Below are 18,660 nucleotides of genomic sequence, written 5' to 3'. Positions count from 1 at the left end.
TCTGCATGCCATATTCAAGATGTGGTCAGACCATGGATTTATATAAAGGCAACAAGTTATAAATCCTCAGATTAGTTTCACCCTTCATACACTAATATGAAGATTTACTTGTTTGTGAAGGATACAAGGTATGTGCACAGGGCCAGACTTTCAGAAGGGTTGGCCACCCTTTTGCAGATGTCATTTGCACACACATTTTAACAGTGGGTATAAACTTGAGTAATACAAATAAAAAAATATATCCAGCTACCAGTCTGTTTGCAGATTGGGTAGTTGGAGGTGCAGATATACAGTTACACAACCACAGTCCATTCTGCAGGCACAAAAATGAGGGTGCAACATCTTCCAGGCACAACTTGTGCCAGGGCCAGCCCACAACATTTTGGCACCTGAGGCGAGGAGCTCAAATGATGCCCCCATGCCACCTTTTCTCCTGCCTGCCTGTTATGTCTCTTGTGCCCTCCTTCCTCCGGCACCGCACTCCTCCATCCCTGTGCATCTAGAGCAGAGAGAATACAGATGCACCAGCAGCAGACACAATTTTCTACACTCTGGGTCCTAGTGGCGCCCCTCCCCCACAGTCTGGCACCTGAGGCGACCGCCTCAGTTCACCTCATGGTAAGGCTGGCTCTGACTTGTGCCCTGCAAAGGAAGTCATGTCCTTAGCCCTTCTGCAATTTCCAATAGGAAAAGGAACATCCAGCCTCTTTAAAGGGGAGTGAGATGGGAGACAGTAGGCCCACATCTGGAACAATGGGACGGAGACACCGCTCCAACAACGTGCCCATCCCATATCACATTCCCAAGTCCTTGCTTGCAGTCGGAAGGGAGAGCAGGGAGGGCCTAATGACCATAAACAATAGTGAGCCAGACACCACCACCCCAGAAGCAAGACTCACAGATGCATTTATTCTTACAGCTTCTGCTTTGGCGAAACCGCCCCCAACGCGTGGATTTGCTCCTTTCAAAACAGAGGGTAAGTCCTGTGTGAGAGAGCTGAAATTTACAAGCAGCCTCTTGCAGTAGCAACTCCATTTCAGGTAGGGCGAGGTGGGAGACACTTCTCACACCGCGGACGGTGATGCTGGGGGACATGTATCTTTCCAGCGGGAGTCTAGCGTAAACCCAGCAGGTGCAAATGTAACCCAGACCCTGCTGGACGTGGAGCTCTATCCCGCTAGAACCTTGATGAGACTACCACAGCCTGGTCTGAGAGGAATGTGGCCTTTAGCTCATACACTACACTTCAGAGGTCCTAGATACAATCCTGCCCATTCGTGACCAGAGTCAGGCCTGCTGATTTAGGGTGGGAGGGCAAAGACAGCAGTTGCCATGAGGGCCAGTAATTCAAAAGTGCCAGAGCTCCTGGCTGCTGCCACTGCTACTGGTTTCTTTAAATAGCTGCTGGAGCACTGTGTGGTGTGCTCCTGGAGGCTCTCAGAGCTGGCCGAGAGATAGGAGACCAGCGCAGTGCACTCTGGGGGATGCTGGGTGCCCCCCCGTCCCTTCCACCCAATGCTCTGCCCCTTTCGGGAGTGCTTAGCCTCACCCACCTTGTCCAGGGGCCCAGCAAGTCTATCGCCCCCGCCCCGACTAGCATCTGTCAGTGTTACAAGTACGGGCTTGTCGGGGATATTCACTGGGCAGACTCTGAAGGTTAGGATGCCCTTCTTCAGTCAGGGGCTGGGGGTCAGGCCGACCTGCTCAAGTGGTTACACTTGATAGACCAGGGACTGCAATCCCGGGCCTGGTCTGAGAACGGTGGGATTCTACCCCTGGACAGAAGGGATAGAAGGAACCCTCTGAGAGACCACAAGGGGTCAGAGGTGAAGCTCACCCAAGAACTGACCATTTCAAGAGAATCCTTTCCGTTACTGCATTCCCCATTGCTGGTGCTAATCCCAAGTCGATAGAACTTTTCCAGAAAGAAAAACGTGCATTTATGTGCTTGCAAATCAATGGACCTCAAAATAAAGGAGTCCAATAGAAAAACTCCACCCATTTGGTTTAGTACCCTATTTCCACAATCCCAGAGCCATCAAATTCACAGCCTTCAGGTCAGTTTCACTCCCCCCAGGTATCCTCTGGTACCCCCAGCTCACAGTTGGTGCATGAGAGGGGTCCCAAATTAATGCAGTGAACTGGGCTTTTCAGATGCACACTGGTTTGCCGAGTTGAAAGAGGAGGGAATGGGCAGCTCTTCCTGCCTTTTACAGTTGTCAGATACTTGGAAATTGGAACCCTGCTTGCCTGGTGAGCTATGAAATACCAGACGATAAAGTAATAGCAACAGAATGTTTATAATGAAATCTTAATGTAATGAGCTGCTAAGCTGCATTAAACTAGTGACTGACCTACAAAGCCATTTATGAAATAGCCCAACCTCTCCAGTGTGCTTGATTTTCAGGGACATCTCTGACTTCAAATATTTCCCTTGTCCCAGTTCCATCTGGTATCCATGGCCTGGGATTTGAACAGCAAATAATTGAAAGTAGCATCCGCGCTCTGTTTTCTAAAACACTGCCCTACTCAAGCCACTTAAATGGGGAGAGCACTTTATAACTTGTCACCAGAGAGCTTTTGATTCTCGTCCTTTTGTCCCTAATTTGTATGAGCAGCAGCCACATACTGCGCTCTAGCTGCCTGAGGGAGGTTATAAGACCGAGCGGAAGATGTCCTGAAACAGCAAACGGCAAAGGTTTGCCAATTGTTATTTTAAAGATTAAGTTCCAAAAGGTAATAACAAAGGAGTGAAAATGAAAGAATGCACTTAAGGCCTGATTTTCAGTATTACGTGGCCATGCGTACTCTGTGTGTGTGCAATTACCACAATGGTATATGCACTCCTGGTAATTGCTTATGCCCATTTTGTGTCTAAATGTATGCACCCCTTTTTGTGCATGTCGTGACTTAGATTAGCTTCTGAGAATCTTGGCCTTACCACTAGAAAATTATTTACCTTCCGCAACGATAATACCTCAGCTTCACAGCAAAAAGGAGTGTGCAGTTGTGTTCCTTTATTTTGCAATGCCATTAGTGCAATTGTTCACCTCGGTGGTTCTCAAACTTTTTAACCTGTGGCCCACCCCGCTAAAGCAGACCTTTCTGTGGACCACCAGTCACCCAACCATGGAGACAAAATGGGTACAGGACGGGGTGGGAGTGTGGGCAGCCCTTGATGGCTGTCCAGCTCCCAGGGTGGGGGGGGGGGCTGGTCTGGGGCTGCCACTGAGGGCAGGACTTGAACCCACCACCCTGTGCTCCCCCGCTGTGGGTGGGAGGGTGCAGGAGCAGACTGGAATTGGGGGTCTGTTGGGATTCCGGCCAATGGGAGCAGTGGGGAAAGTCTCCAGGTGCCTGGTTTCCTGTACTACTGTTTTCCCAGCTGGGGAAAATGGGAGTGACAGCGTGTGGAGCTGCTTCCCATGGCCCACCTGTAAGACATTCGCAGACCACTAGGTGATCCACGGACCACACTGATTTAAACAGACTGGGCAATTACAGATACATTACATGTTTAGGAGTCGAGACTACAGCTGACCAGAAATACAGATGTATATAAATCCCATTATAATGGCATTTAAGACCACAGTGAGCCAGCAGTAGTAGAAGATTGAATCAAAACAAAGTTACTGTGGAGGGGCTTACTGACAAAGGACAATCATTTCAAAGGCTTTAGGGGTGAGTGAGCCGTGAAAAACTTTGCAGACTCCCATGTTTGCATGTGCAAATTGGCTAAGTGCATATGCAGCTTCTTGTCATAGACCCACACTGGCATGGAGAATACATTTGCAATCAGTGGATCTACCAGCCTTTGAAAATATGCCCCGAATGTACCCTGTTAATTGCCCATAAACGTAATGATTATGGCTTCCATCAGGCTGGGCCCTGGCCTTGAAGAATTGACCACACTGTAGGATATTGCGTTATATGGGCCAAGATGTCTACACAGAATCACTCACTAGGTCTCTGTGTGCTTTCCATGCTGTTGCAGGCCACGGCCAGAGCTGCTCCATTCCTATATTACACTGACAGTTTGGCTTCCCTTGGGTCTCATCATTTGTCCTGTTTTTTTTTTTCCTCCTGCAGCTTGCCCCACTCTGAGCTCCACTGAAGGCTCTCTGCAAGGTACCGTCCTAGTTCTCAGTCCCAAGCAGGCTCTGTCCTGAATGTAGAAGCACTGTCTGATCATCACTCAACTTTAATCCGCATCACTGTTAGGAAGGCTTACCAGGCTCACATGATAGTTGTCTTCCCCACCGCCTGGGTGCGGTTGCTAAGTCTGACGCATTTCCTACATATCCCTCTTGGATTGAGTGTCTAATTCCACCCTTCCAAGCTCATCTACGGCAGCTGTCATGGTGGAAGGGCAGAAGTCTGCCTTCTTCAGGTCACGTGATCTATTGTACCGGGAGTCCTGGCACATTAGGTTTTTCCTGGCTGTTCTAAGACTGAATTCTTTCTCCCTTCAAGAGGAGCCCTTTTAAAAGTGAAATCCTTTAGAAATCCCCTGGAAAGCCCTCCCTTTGTTGTCTAACTCCCATACTTTATTATCCCCCTCTCTTCTCTGCCCATAATGCTTCCTTCCTTTTCTGCTCACGACATGCCCTCTTCCACCATGGGGAGTTTGCTGTTGCTAGGTTTTTGCATTCTACCTGTTCCATCCCCCACCAGGGCCAACCTGTGTTTTGGGAACAACTAGCGGTTAAAGCGGGGGATTGTAAAGCCCATAAGCAAATTAAACATCTAACTTCCAGTGCTTTGCAAGGGGATTTGTCTGCCTAATGCACTTACGCTCCTCCAGTAACCCCCCACCTAAAGGTTTTCCCCTTTCCCTCCACCAAGGCAAACTCTGCAGCTTGTAAAGGCTGTAGACATGCCAAAGCCCGATGTCAGGACTCAGATGGTCTATATTTCATGGGAGGAGCTCTGTATCCTCTTTATACACTGTAGGGCCCATTATACAGAGCTTGCCATCTAGGAAGTGACTTGTTCTCCCAGCGTGGTAGCTCCAGCCCCCATCTTCTCAGAGATTCAGAACACCCCATCCCTGGCTAAGGTGCGTCTACACTTGAGCTGAGAGCTGCGATTACCAGCTAGTCTAGACATACCCATGCTAGCTGTGGTCAAACTAGCACCTAAATCAGCAGATATCTGCAGCTCCATAGGCCGCAGTTCAGGCTAGCTGCTCAAGTCTGGACCCAGGGATCAGGCAGGATCGTGCTGGATGGAGCCAGCCATGGGGCTGCGGACACACTGCTGTTTTTAAGTGACAGCTTGAGGGGAGCGAGCGTGGGTACAACCACGCGGGCTGGAAATCACGCCTCCCAGCTCAGATGTCGACATCCCCTTAGTGTATCTGTGCCTGAGTTTCCCACCCACAAAATGAGAATAGGAGTTCTCGGCCTCATGGGGGCAGGGCCGGCTCACAATACTTTGGCACCTGAGGCGGGGAGCTCAACTGACACCCCCATGCTCCCTCACTTGGGCCAAAACTTTGAAAGGTCTCAATTCTCTGGGTTCTAGTGGCACCCCCCCCCCCCCACAGCCTGGCATCTGAGGCGGCCACCTCAGTTCGCCTCATGGTAAGGCCGGCCCTGCATGGGGGTGTTATGAGGACACACACAGACAGGGAGGGGCTCAGATCCTGAGGTAAAGGGGACCAGACCAGTATCTAAGATCCACAGCCTGCCCTGTTTGACCACGCTCCCCACATTCCTGCAAGACTCCTCAGTTTGTCCATTTCTAGGCCACACTAATCAACCCATCCCACCCACGGCAACATCGCTTTGCCTGTGATTTTTGGCGGATGTCCCCACGAGTACTTTTGTCAGTAAAACTTTTGTGGGTCAAGGATGTGAAAAAAACACACACGCCCGGAGAGACCCAAATTTCACTGAAAAAAGGATGGGTGTTGACAGCACTGAGTTGGCAGGAGATGCTCTCCTTCCACCATCGCTACTGCCGCTCATTAGGGTAGCTTAATTATGCCCACAGAAGCGCTCTCTCCCACCAGCATAGAGCAGCTACACAGGAGACCTCTCGGCGGCGCAGCTGCGCCACTCCAAGTCTGTAGTGTAGACGTAGCCTGAGTAACTACCTTGCACGAAACAGGCGATCCATCAACAGAAATAGCCCAGTGTCATAGCCTAATTCATTGGTGGATTAATATTGTTGTTTGAAATGCATTTTAATGGAGGTGATAATACGCACGTCCCAGGGTCCTTAAATCAGAGAGAAATGGGTCTGAAACAAATCAGATTAATCTGATGAACATTGCAAATGCTGCATCATGCTACTGTGCACGAGAGCAGCCCAGATGCAAAATGCCCACCAGCACCAAGATCCAGTCAATGGTATGTGGTGGTGAGGCGGGAGAGTACAGACTGAAAGGGAAACGTTGGGATGGACGTGTCCCTCTTTCTCTTTAAAACAAACTTATTTCCCCTCCCTCCTGTAAGTTCTGATAAACTTTCAACCCCGACTGCAAGGGCTGCTTGTATTAAACTCTGAAACAAGAAAGTGACTCATAGAGCTTTAATGATGAGCTGGGAAAGAGAGATGAAGCTACATGAAGCTGGAGATGAGATGTCAGAGATGTCAGAGGAAAAATCTTTGTAGACCACAAACGGCAGGTCACCTCTGGGCAGTACTTGGAAAATGAAGAGAGAAATGGAAATATTTTCCCAACTTTCATGGTGCTCACACATGGGAGGATACGTTTTGTAGCACAAAATAACTCTCTCTCTTTTTTCCCTTCTGTAGGCAATTACTGGACTGAAGCAACTTCTTTTAGGATGATATTTTACATTAAGTTAAAAAGGCAAAACTCATTATAACTTGTGTTTTTTTTCCAAACATATTTTTTTAGAGATTTTTTTCATTTTGTAGATTTTTTTTTAAAAGTGCCACTCTTAATTATTAGACATTGCTACAGTAGCTGAATCCCTCCTGAACAATAATTAATTCATTCCAGAACAAATAACTCAAATGTATTTTTATGGTTCCTAAGTGGCAGCCTGTATTTCTCTCTCTCTCTCTCTGTGTGTGTGTGTGTGTGTGTGTGTGTATATATATATATATATATATATATATATATATAAAAAGTTTTTTTTCACTGGGTGACAGAATGACGTCATCACGCTTTCACTCTCTCTGGACGTCATCATGCTTTCGTGCTCTCTGCCTGTGAAAACTGCGGGGGGGAGGGGGGGTTGGCAAGTTTGGCAAACGGCAGGCACAGCCCCATAGTAATTTATAAAAATCAAGGATGATAAAGTAAGGAAACAAAGACCTGCTGGATCTTACACATTCACATAGTGAATAAACATGGTATTTTTCTCAAATTAAAAAAAAAATCATAAAACACCCTTAATGCTGCCCCATAATGCATATTATTCATTCATCATGTATATCAAAATAAATCTATTGGCTCCATGTTAGTGCCTAATCAGCTAAACAACACTACTCTCCAGCTAGCTCACTGAATTTCTGTGGGCTTTTAATAATCTCTGCTGAAAAATGTGACTAATAATGCACTTGTATAGTTAATTTTCATTTATAGATCTCAAGGATCATTACAGAGGTGAGCATTGCTATCTCTACCTCGCAGCTGGTCTAACCAACATGATCTGAAGCATTTTGTATGGTATCATGAATAGACAAAGGTTGATCACTTCAGGGAATCAGGTTCTGTTCACACCAACTCAACCACAAAAGTTCCCTGTAACTTTTAACAAGTTACTTAGAAACAAAGTTTCAAAAGTGCTCAGCCCATTTTTCCAAATGGGGAGAACTTGCAGTTGTTCCCAAAGCGGGGAGCTGGGTTCCAGGCACTTTGGAAAATCTAGCCTGTTCCTCTTTTACCTGCGTCTGGGAAATGGCTCTGTGAATAATTCTCCTAGGCCAAAGGGATACTTTAATGAGAAACACAAAGAAAAGTCAGATCATTGACACAGTATGTAGCGTGTTTTGGTCAGCATAAGGTTTTGATCAGGCTGTTTATTAGTTATGCCTACTAGCCTTTCTACTAACTGGAATACACTTGCCCTTGGAGAAAACAAAGAAGAGCCGTTACTCCGGCAGATCTCTTACAAAACAATATTTTCCCTACTGACTCAAAGTGTTTTTTTTTTCTCTGCCTTTCTCTATCTGCTCCAGGATTTGATATGATGGAGGCTTTTGGATTGGTGGAAAAAGAATATGCCTCCATTAAAGGAGTCGCTATGGAACCATATGTGTTCAGTGGAACACGTACTTACACTCTCTTCAGAGATATTCAGCTCACCCGGAGAACAAGGTAGTTTGGGAAATGAATTGAGAAGTGCATTGATTCCAAAAAGCGTTTATTCTCTGTCTGTTGCATAAACATTGGCAGTTGTTTGCACGATGAGTGTGGGGGTAGATACTGGCCTCGTGAACACTCCACTGGCAATTTCCTAGTGAAAATCCTGTGAAAATTAATCCCACCCTGGTGAAACTGAAAAGAAAGCAAAGATTTTTTTCCCACCTTTGGGGGCTCTGCATTGTGTGCTGATCCATAAATCAACTTCTGAATTGCCTCACGATGGATCACGTGATGGGACATGTCACATAGGAGCTTCACTGAATACACGGGGATGGTTGGGACATTGAGTTTTTGCAAGGCCAAGCTCAGACTTTAGGTGCCTTCAGGGACCTTCCTTGTTTGAGCTGTACACCTTCAGTATCCCGGCTGTGCAAAATTAAGCGCTAAAAGACAGCATGGGATGAACTATAATATGCGGGGCCCCAAGGAAGCCAGCTGAGGATACATTGCAAGAGAAATGGGATGGCCAATCCCCAGAGCTCGTGGTTATTCCGATATTTATAGTCACCAGAATAGGGGGCCAACAGCTTACCCCCCAGAAGGGCGGTGCCTCGGGATGAAGGGGTGGGGCCAGTGCAGCCGGCTCTCAGCACTGCCCAGACTATGGCACTAGCCCTCCGAGCCATGGGGAGCGCACAGTGCAGTGAGCCAGTGTCGATTTAAAGGGCCCAGGGCTCCAGCCGCCATCTCTGTCCCAGTTGTAGCAGCCAGGAGCCCTGGGGCCCTTTGAGTCACCAGGCCCCGAGGCGACTGCCTCTTTGCCCCCCCCCCCCTTCATTGGCAGGCCTGGTCACCCAGCTAGCACAAAACAGCTTCTGTATTACCTTATTGGTCAATCAGAGTACAAACCACGCAGTTCCTTGAAGGACCCAGCCTCCACCATCCACCAGACACCCAGTCAAATAAAGTCCGACTGATCCCAAAGGATCAGACCTGCCAAGTCAATGAATATTTCAGACCTTATCCCAAATACATGATTATAGCTAATTCTTATTAACTAACCCGCAATTTATTAAAAAGAAAAAAGAGAGCATCTTGGTCAAAAAATGAGTGTATATATGAACATGAGTTCAGTTACAAAACAGAGATGATGATCTTCTAGCTGAAAAAAGTTCCTCTAGGCTTACTCTACACTATGGCTGCATCTAGTGCATACTCTACACTATGGCACAAAAGCAGCTGTTTTTGTGGAAAAACTTGCCAGCTGTCTACACTGGCTGCTTGAATTTCTGCAAGAACACTGACGATCTCATGTAAGATTGTCAGTGTTCTTGTGGAAATACTATGCTGCTCCCGTTCGGGCAAAAGCCCTCTTGCACAAATGCTTTTGCGCAAGAGGGCCAGTATTGTTTCACGCAAAAAAGCCCCGATTGCAAAAATGGCGATTGGGGCTTTCTTGCGCAAAACTTTGTCTAGATTGGCACGGACACTTTTCCGCAAAAAGTGCTTATGCGGAAAAGCATCCGTGCCAATCTAGACGCTCTTTCCGCTCTTTTCCGCAAATGCTTTTAACGGAAAAACTTTTCCGTTAAAAGCATTTGCGGAAAATCATGCCAGTCTAGACGTAGCCTATGAGTTGTTCCAAAAGAGGCAATGCAAATGAAGCGCAGATTAGCATTTTCTCATGCTTCATTTGCTTTGCCTCTTTGACAAAACTCAAGGGGCTGTGTCTACACTGGGCCACTTATTCCAAAAAGCAGCCGCTTTTCCGGAATAAGCTGCGAGCTGTCTACACTGGCCCCTTGAATTTCTGGAAAAGCACTGATGATCTACTGTAGGAAATCAGCTGCTTTTCTGGAAAACTATGCTGCTCCCGCTCGGGCAAAAGTCCTTTTTCTGGAAAACTGTTCCGGAAGAGGGCCAATGTAGACAGCACAGTAGTGTTTTCTGCAAAAAAGCCCCAATCGCGAAAATGACGATCGGGGCTTTTTTGCGGAAAAGTGCGTCTACATTGCCCACGGACACTTTTCCGGAAAAAGGGTTTTTCCGGAAAAGCATCCTGCCAATGTAGACGCTCTTTTTCCGGAAATACTTATAATGGAAAACTGTTCCGTTTTAAGCATTTCCGGAAATTCATGCCAGTGTAGACGTAGCCATAGAGTGTGTCTAGACTACAGGGTTTTTTTGAAAAAAGTGGTCTTTTTTAAAAAAAACTTCCCCTGCATCTAGACTGCTGCTGCATTCTTTTGAAAGTAAATCAAAAGAACGCGGCAGTTTTTTCGATCGCGGTAAACCTCGTTTTACAAGGAAGAACGCCTTTTTTCGAAAATACTCTTTCGAAAAAAGGCACTATGTAATGCAAACTATGCTTTTTCGAAAGAGAGCATCCAGACTGCGTGGGCGTTCTCTTTCGAAAAAGCGGCTTGCTTGTTTGAAAATACTGGTTGTAGTCTAGACGCTTTTTTTCGAAAAAGCCTCTTTCGAAAGAGGCTTGCAGTCTAGACGCAGCCATAGTGTAGCTATAGCCTGAGAGTTTAGTCCATGGTTATATCCTAAATCCATATCCACGGTGATTCCAGCCAATGACTAAGATCTCAATCCTTGTGGCTTAGGTTTTTCCTATGTGAAACCTCAAGCAGATCTGAGACCTTAAGTCAGTGTTCATTAAAGAGACACCAAGATATCCTGCTTCCTCCATGAGCATCCAAGCAGATATGAGCCAAAAAGGATCAGGGCCCAAGGACCTTTTTACAGTTGCAGCAGCACTTTGGCCTGGGAGAACAGAATAGTCTTTTGATGTAACCTCATGGTAATTAAACATCACATAATCATCTGAACAAGTGAGTTGTGCCCACGAACGCTCACAATACATTTTTTGTTAGCGTCTAAGGTGCTGCAAGACTATTTGTTGTTTTTCCAGCAACAGACTAACTTGGCTACCCCTCTGAAACTTTATCCATTAAGCACTTTCTCACAAACTTTAAAGAGAATTCTTGGCAATGACATTATCTGACCCAAGATTAATCTAAATGTTAATATTCCCTTTTGATCTCTGAATCAACAGTTACTGTGATAGACAGGAAATGTCTGTTTACATGGCTAGCCCCTGTAAGACATAACTCAACACATATAACCAGTGTGACCTCTAATTTCTAACCATACGGGTTTGCATTTCAAAGCTCCAGCCTAAGGAGCATTGAATGAACAAGGAGGAGTTTTGAGGCACCTTAGAGACTAACAGATTTATTAGGGCATGAGCTTTCATGGGTAAAACCCACTTCATCAGATGAATGGGAGTGGAAGTTACAGAAGCAGGAGATCTATATAAGGAAGAAGTTGCTTGTGGGAGTGGAAGTTTCAATTCCTAAGTTGATAATGATCGAATAAGAATCTCAACTGGTTTAACACACTTCAAAGGCAATTTCCCCTCTCTGGGTGCTCACATCTCCACATCAAAGACGGTGAATAAGCCACTTCCATCCAGACATGATCAACCTAATTAACACAAGCAACTTCTTCCTTATATAGACCCCCGCTTCTCTAACTTCCACTCCAATTCACCTGATGGAGTGGGCTTTACCCACAGGGCTCTTCATTGTTTTTGCAGATACAGATTAACGTGGCTACCCCCTTAAGACTAGCCTTGATTGGCCTTTATTACCATCTTTCTCACATGCCTCTACAAGTTGACTCTGGGTCATTTGGCCTGGGACTGTTTAACCCGTTCAGGCTTTGTGTCCTACTTAGCACAAGTTTGGTTGCAGCAATAGAACCGTGGGTGCAACCATGATGGGTATGGCCACATTTAAATCAGATAACATCCCCTGACCATAGAATTCTGTTGAATCGTCCTCTATTGTCCTCTGTTGGGGATACATGTAATTCTTTCCACAGCCACTCCTCTCCTCGTCCTCCTGTACTTAAAAGATCAAAATCTGAGGCACAGCCTTGGCAGGAAACATGATTGGAACAGGACCTTTTAAACCTCTTTCACCCTTTCTCCTTATGTTCCTGGTCTGCAGTCCAACAGTGACTGCTCTAAAATACAAGCTCATGGCTGTGCCGGGCAGCTTAATTTTGATTGACAAGAAGGATTACCCAGTGACTTTGGAATATGACTATTCTGGGCACTCCTTTAGTTGGGCTTCTTCTCAGAGTCCTATGAATTTTCATGGGCCACCTTTCATTCCAGGCAGCATCAGTGACCTCAGTAGCATTATGGAGTATAAATCAGGGCAGAGTTGACTCTTAATAGTCAGTTTTATTTTATTTTGAAGCCTAATTACTACAGCGTGGGGATCATTTTAATCTTATTTAAAGAAGCAAAGCTTCTTACAGCAAACAGAGGAGTCAGAAGGCTCTAAGTCTTTAGAAAAGCATAGACAAATCCATTTGCTCAACCAATAGAAGTATCAGACACACAGATATGCCCTTTCAAGGACATTATATCATTTAAACCAAACAAAACTTGGTGTTACATTTGAATCAGTCCTGAAAAGATGGTGGAAGAACTGTGTATTTACAAATGTGGCCCCATGCGGATTATGAATACATGAGAACGATGGCTAATTTTGCTTTCTTCATTCAGTTTTGATCTATGGCTATGGAGTGACGTTTGCATTCAGTAAGTGCTTTGTAACAACTTTGGAACTGAAGTCCAGAGGAGAAAGCCGCCCCTTATCAGAAATCCAGGGCTGGACTTGTTACATGGCCTCTCGCAGGTTTCCTTCTTGAGACCCCTTGACAACTGGGTGGCTGATGTGATCTTAGTATGGCTCCTGCTTCTCTCTTTGCAGGGGATTTCTAAGGACCTCTGTCAAGGCCTGATGATCTTCCCTTAGTTTTTCTACCCCATCCATCACAGCCATCATTCATCCTTCTTGACAAAGAGGTCTGGGTAGGAGTCTTTCAGAGCCAAGCAAAGTAGCTCCATGAGCTACCAGAACTGTCTCTTTTGAGGCTGAATTTGCTGATTCTCTTCAGCATTCCCTGACCCAACACAGGGCATGACAGAGTGGCCATGACGACTGTACCTGGACCTCCTTTGTGAAGCTGTGAAAAGGCCACAGGGATTCCCTGAATATGCAAATTTTTCAGGTGTCTTTAAAACCCAAGAGAACTGTACAAAATATGAACCAAATTCTCCACTGGGATAACTCCTTCAGCTGGACTATCCCAGAAGAGAATCTGAGAATTTGATTGCCACAAATGAGCTTCATTCAGGCCATCACACCTCAACAGCTTAGAACGGTTCTTGTTGCCAGGCTGGTAACATATTTGCCCTCTGGTGTTCATGATCATTAGTCATGGAGCTGACTTCTGCCTGTCTCATTCCAGTGAAGTGCTTCTCTCTGGGATCCCACCTGTGCATACCATCAGCATCCTCCTTCGACTCCTCCCGGAGGCTACCAAAGAGCCCTTTGCCGTGTGGCAGCTAACAGATGTGAACTTCCAGCCACTCCTCGGCGTTATACTTGACTGTAAGGTTTCATGTAACATAGCTTAGATCCAGGTATTTGAAAGAGTAACAGAACCAACTTCTATATGCAGTTGGATAGTTTTATTGTTGAAACTTGGAACCTTAAAAAAGCTTTCAAAATAAATTATGCAAATATTTTACTTTATAATTAAAAAGCCACTAAAACTTGAATTTTGTTTACTCCATTTTATAATGTATTCTTTATTTTGACCACTGTTTTTCCTTTTTTTTTTTTGGTGCTTTTAAATCTTGATCAGTATTATGTATTTCAGTATGTCTAAGCCTATATGTATTGTTTTCAACATACAGTAGGTGAAATCAAATTCTATTTTTAATGCTAAGTTCTTGTTTGTCCTATTTTCCCTTATAGCCAGTAAGAAATCCTTGACCTATTTCAATCATGACTACAAGGCTGATTTGCAGGAAGTCACCTTTGACCAACAGGAAGTAAAGAAGATATTCTATGGGAGCTTTCATAAGGTCCTTATCAAGGGAGGGAGTACCTTAGATTATTATTGCAAGAGGGCAGGCTGAGGGGAAAAATGCCATGAATATATATTTGTACTCAGAAGTGGTTCTACAAATGTTCTTCAAAAAGTCATCAGCAAATTGGCTAACCTGTTTGTGTTGATTTGCAATTGTAAGGAATTTTGGGTCATTTCATGAGACAAATACATCTTTCCCAAGTATTCAGTAGTTCTTAATAGGCAGTGTTAGATATATTTTATATACTCACATGTATTTTAAATACATCTACACATTACAAACTTGGCTAATTATATTTAAAATGTACTATTTGGTGTGAACATTAAATATTGACTCAGGCTACGTCTACACTACAAGTTTTGCCACAAGAGCCTATGCAAATGAAGCGCGAATTAACATTTTCTCATGCTTCATTTGCATACTCTTATCCGATCCGTTTCTGCGCTAGGGGTTTTTGTGCAAAAACAAGCAGTATGGATGTTTCCTTTTTGTGCAAAACCCCCTTTTTGCACCAGATCCTTATGCCTCAAAAAAGGAGGTTTACTGATCTTGTGCAAAAAGGGGTTTTTGCGTAAAAAGAAAATGTGCACACTGCTTGTTTTTGTGCAAAAACTTCTAGCGCAAAAATGGATGGGAAGAGAGTATGCAAATGAAGTGTAAGAAAATGCTAATCCATGCTTCATTTGCATAGTCTCTTGTGGCAAAACTCATAGTGTAGACATAGCCTCAGAGGTGTAACCATGTGAGTGTGTAACTTTACAAACAATGAGTTGTCCTGTGGCACCAGACAGACTAACAAAAATATAAAGAATCATGAACTTTCATAGCTTTTGATGTGAAAATGTGGATGTTAAAGGCAGGAGAAATTGGCTTTGTAATACACCAATCAGTTAATGCCTTTATTCAAGCCCAGGGTAACAATGTCAAATTTATAGATGAATTCAAGTTCTGCAGACTTTCTCTGTATTTGGTTAGTGAAATTCCTTTGTAGAAGAATGACTACTTTAAAATCCATGATTGAGTGGTCAGGCAAGTTAAAATATTCCCCCACAGGTGTATGTATATTACCATTTCTGATGTCTGATTTGTGTCCATTTTCACATCAAAAGCTATGAATGGGGCACATCCAGCTCACTTAATTAGCCTCATTAACATGGGTCCCCCAACTGACAAGTATTTCTGCTGCTGTTATATATATCTTGGTTTCTGTTATTTCCAGTTGGGTTCATCTGATGAAGTGGGTTTTGCCTATGAAAGCTCATGATTCTATATTTTTGTTAGTCTCTCAGGGTACATCTAGACAGCACCCTTCTGTCGGAATAAGCTATGCAATTTGCGCTACACAAATTGCGTAGCTTATTTCGAGTCTAAATCGAAAGAGCTTATTTTGAAATTTGACGCTGACTACACTGCATCAAATTTCAAAATAAGGCACTATTCCAACAAATTCTTTAAGCCTCATGGAATGAGGGTTACAGGGATGCCAGAGTAGCCCACCTGTTGTTTCAGGAAATAGTGGGCACTTTTAAAGATGCGGCATTGCTATTTTGGGATACTTCCGGTATCCTGAAAGAGCAACGCAGTCTAGATATACCCTAAGTTGCCACAGGGCTATTAAATACTGCAGTAGTGAAATATAGGTAATGTATATTAAAGCACAAGCTTCCCTTTTAAATATTACTTTTTCCAGTTTTGTACAGCAAAACTATTTTTTATAAATGGTTATATAACCATCCTGTGAAAAATATGTATTTTTCTCCACAAGGGATGCGCTATCTGAGCTAACAGAGTTACTCATTCAGTTCATTCGACTTGATTTTAGTGCTGCCACTGACATGTCTCAACTGATCTGTTCATTAGAGTGTATGTATGTCCATTTATGATGCAGTGGGGTTTAACCAGGGGTGCATAGAATTTCGCTTATGTAATTGCAGTTCCTTTTTTTCTCTGGATATATAGTTGAAATGCCGCCTCTGGTCCTGGCCACATGAAGATTTGAGCAGTTAAATAGTCTCTTTGAAGTCAGCAAAACTACTTATGGCTTTAAAGTTAAAAGTATGTGTAGGTCTATGGAGAAGCAAGGTGTAAGGGCAAAAGAATTTGGGGGGGTCTTAGTTTAGTCCTGACCCATGCTGTAAAATCAGCACTCAGTTCATCAGAAGGAATTGTTTACTCAGGAGGGGCAAAGGCCTGGAATTGCAAGGTCTGACTGTAGTATGAACTGGGGGTCAAGGGACATAGGCTTAGTAGTAGGATTTTGTGGGGAAATGGAGTAAGCTATGAAAGAGCAGGACAAGCTAGGCTAAAATGAGATTACACCAGTGCCAGGGGAGCTTGCTTAGTGGTCCACTGCTCTATTTCTGGGTGTCACAGGGGTTACCAGTTTTTCTTTCACGCCCATCACTTTCGTCCTCATACCGCTGCAATAATTAAAAAGGATAATGTAGGACACAGGATGGTACCAAAGGGAGGCGGTAGGGTATGTGATAGCTCCATAAGTTTACGTGATGTGAGGCAGTAAGGTATGGGATAGACCTATAGTTTGTCCAGTGGGCACAGCTATTCACTCTGCAACCCCATGAACAGGTGGGTTACCACAGAGTGCATTCTAAGGCTCTGCTACAGATTTGCTGGGTAATCTTGGGCATGCCTCACCCCTTCCCATGCCTCAGTTTCCCCATCGGTAAAACTGGGGATAATGTCACATGTTTTGAGCTCTAATGATGAACAGTGCTAGATAAGGACAAGGTGATGGGATCCATCCTAGCTGCAGTGTTAGAGTGATCATGGTTGTAAGCTCAAAGTTGGGGGCACCTGGCAAATTTGCCCTGTGTGGCACCTTAAAGACTAACAGATATATTTGGAGACAAGCTTTCATGGGTCAATAAACATGCCTCTGATGAAAAGATTTTTACTCACGAAAGCTGATGGCCAAATAAATCTGTTAGTTTTTAAGGTGCCACAGGACTCCTCATTATTTTTGCAGATATAGACTAACACGGCTCCCCCTCTTAGGCTTGTTTTGTGTTGTTTTGTGTTAAATATGCATGAGAAAAACACCTTCTTCTTCTTTCATCTCTACCAAACATCATCTTTGTCTTTGCTGTTAATAACCACTTTCCAAGCAGTATAATAGCCGTGAGACTGAGAACAGCACTAGATAATTGTAAAAGAAGGGCCCTGTATTTTTCTTGTGTGGATAACAAAAGAGATCTTTGTGATAAAGTACAGACCTTACATTACAATGCTCAAGGATTGCAAATGGATATTCTTTCACCACCAGCTGACCACTTCAAATCTGGGCCAAGTTGCTAAAGACAGTAGAGCTGATTGCAAGTGAAAAATAATAATTCCATGCACACCTCTATTTGTTTGTTTGTTTATTAATTGGAATTCAAAATTTTAGAAAAGTTTAACTTGTTTGGCTGAATGTCAGGGAACATTTTTTGGTGAAAATTTCATCAAAATATCCCACTTTTTTTAAATTTAAAAATTGAAACCCTCCTCTCAATTAGGACATTACAATTAGACTTGTACAAATAGTGGACTTTTTGGTTTGGGAATCAATCAGAAATCTTTGGGGAGGAAGTTTATGTGGTTTGGTTCTAGCTGCAACTGACAATTTTTGATTGATTTGAGTCAAACAAAACAATTGTGGGGACTTTAATTTTGTTCCTGGTAATTTTTGGGATGTTTTCTCACTTTTTTTTTTTTTGCGGTTCCAAATTGGCTGTATCTCAAAATAAAACATCGTTTTGTTTCAAAATATCAAAAGAAAATAGTTCAATTTTTCCTATCCCCTTCACCCCCCCCCCCCCCCCCCACTGAAACTATTTGCTGAATTGACTAGAATTCACAATTAGTTTTGGTGCCTTGAAAAATGCATTTTTGAAGAAAACTTACAATTTGCTGAATTTTTTTTGCCCTGTTCTGCTTCACAACTGTCTCAAGGACTAAATTAATAGATTGATCTACTTCACATCATAACACCGGAATAGCTCCTCCAGAACAGGTTTGACTAGGGGTTCTATGGATATAGGCAAAGTCTGATGATCACCTCAGTATACTCAGACATGGTTAACCTGAACTTGTGTAGGCTTTTCAGTGTTTGACTGCATAGAAATGGGACTCCAGCTTTCAGCCCTTTCCTGCTTCCCTTTTCTCCATCACAAGAGCTGGCCAGAGTGCCTTGAGGAACCCCAAAATCCCATGCTCCAAATCCTTCAAAATACAGGACTATATAGCACTTTAAAGACTAACAAGATGGTTTATTAGATGATGAGCTTTCGTGGGCCAGACCCACTTCCTCAGATCAAATAGTGGATCTTCCACTATTTGATCTGAGGAAGTGGGTCTGGCCCACGAAAGCTCATCATCTAATAAACCATCTTGTTAGTCTTTAAAGTGC

At 44.0% G+C, this 18,660-nt stretch overlaps 1 protein-coding gene across 9 annotated transcripts in view; it reads left to right on the top strand.

Annotated features, from left to right (window-relative positions):
* The window catches only part of COL20A1 (collagen type XX alpha 1 chain), a 122,538-nt gene that overhangs the window by 70,656 nt on the left and 33,222 nt on the right, over positions 1-18,660 (top strand). For 8 of the 9 annotated variants that reach the window (XM_075901041.1, XM_075901045.1, XM_075901047.1 and 5 more), the window contains exons 21-25: positions 920-976; positions 4,090-4,128; positions 8,161-8,299; positions 13,625-13,767; positions 14,137-14,246. In XM_075901041.1, coding sequence (XP_075757156.1) covers positions 920-976; positions 4,090-4,128; positions 8,161-8,299; positions 13,625-13,767; positions 14,137-14,246 — 488 coding nt within the window. The remainder of the gene's footprint in view (positions 1-919; positions 977-4,089; positions 4,129-8,160; positions 8,300-13,624; positions 13,768-14,136; positions 14,247-18,660) is intronic. The other variant, XM_075901042.1, reaches the window with a different exon arrangement.

Source organism: Pelodiscus sinensis, chromosome 18 (assembly GCF_049634645.1).
Source record: "Pelodiscus sinensis isolate JC-2024 chromosome 18, ASM4963464v1, whole genome shotgun sequence".
NCBI classification, from domain to species: domain Eukaryota; kingdom Metazoa; phylum Chordata; order Testudines; family Trionychidae; genus Pelodiscus; species Pelodiscus sinensis.
This window is presented reverse-complemented; position numbering and strand designations above follow the sequence as displayed.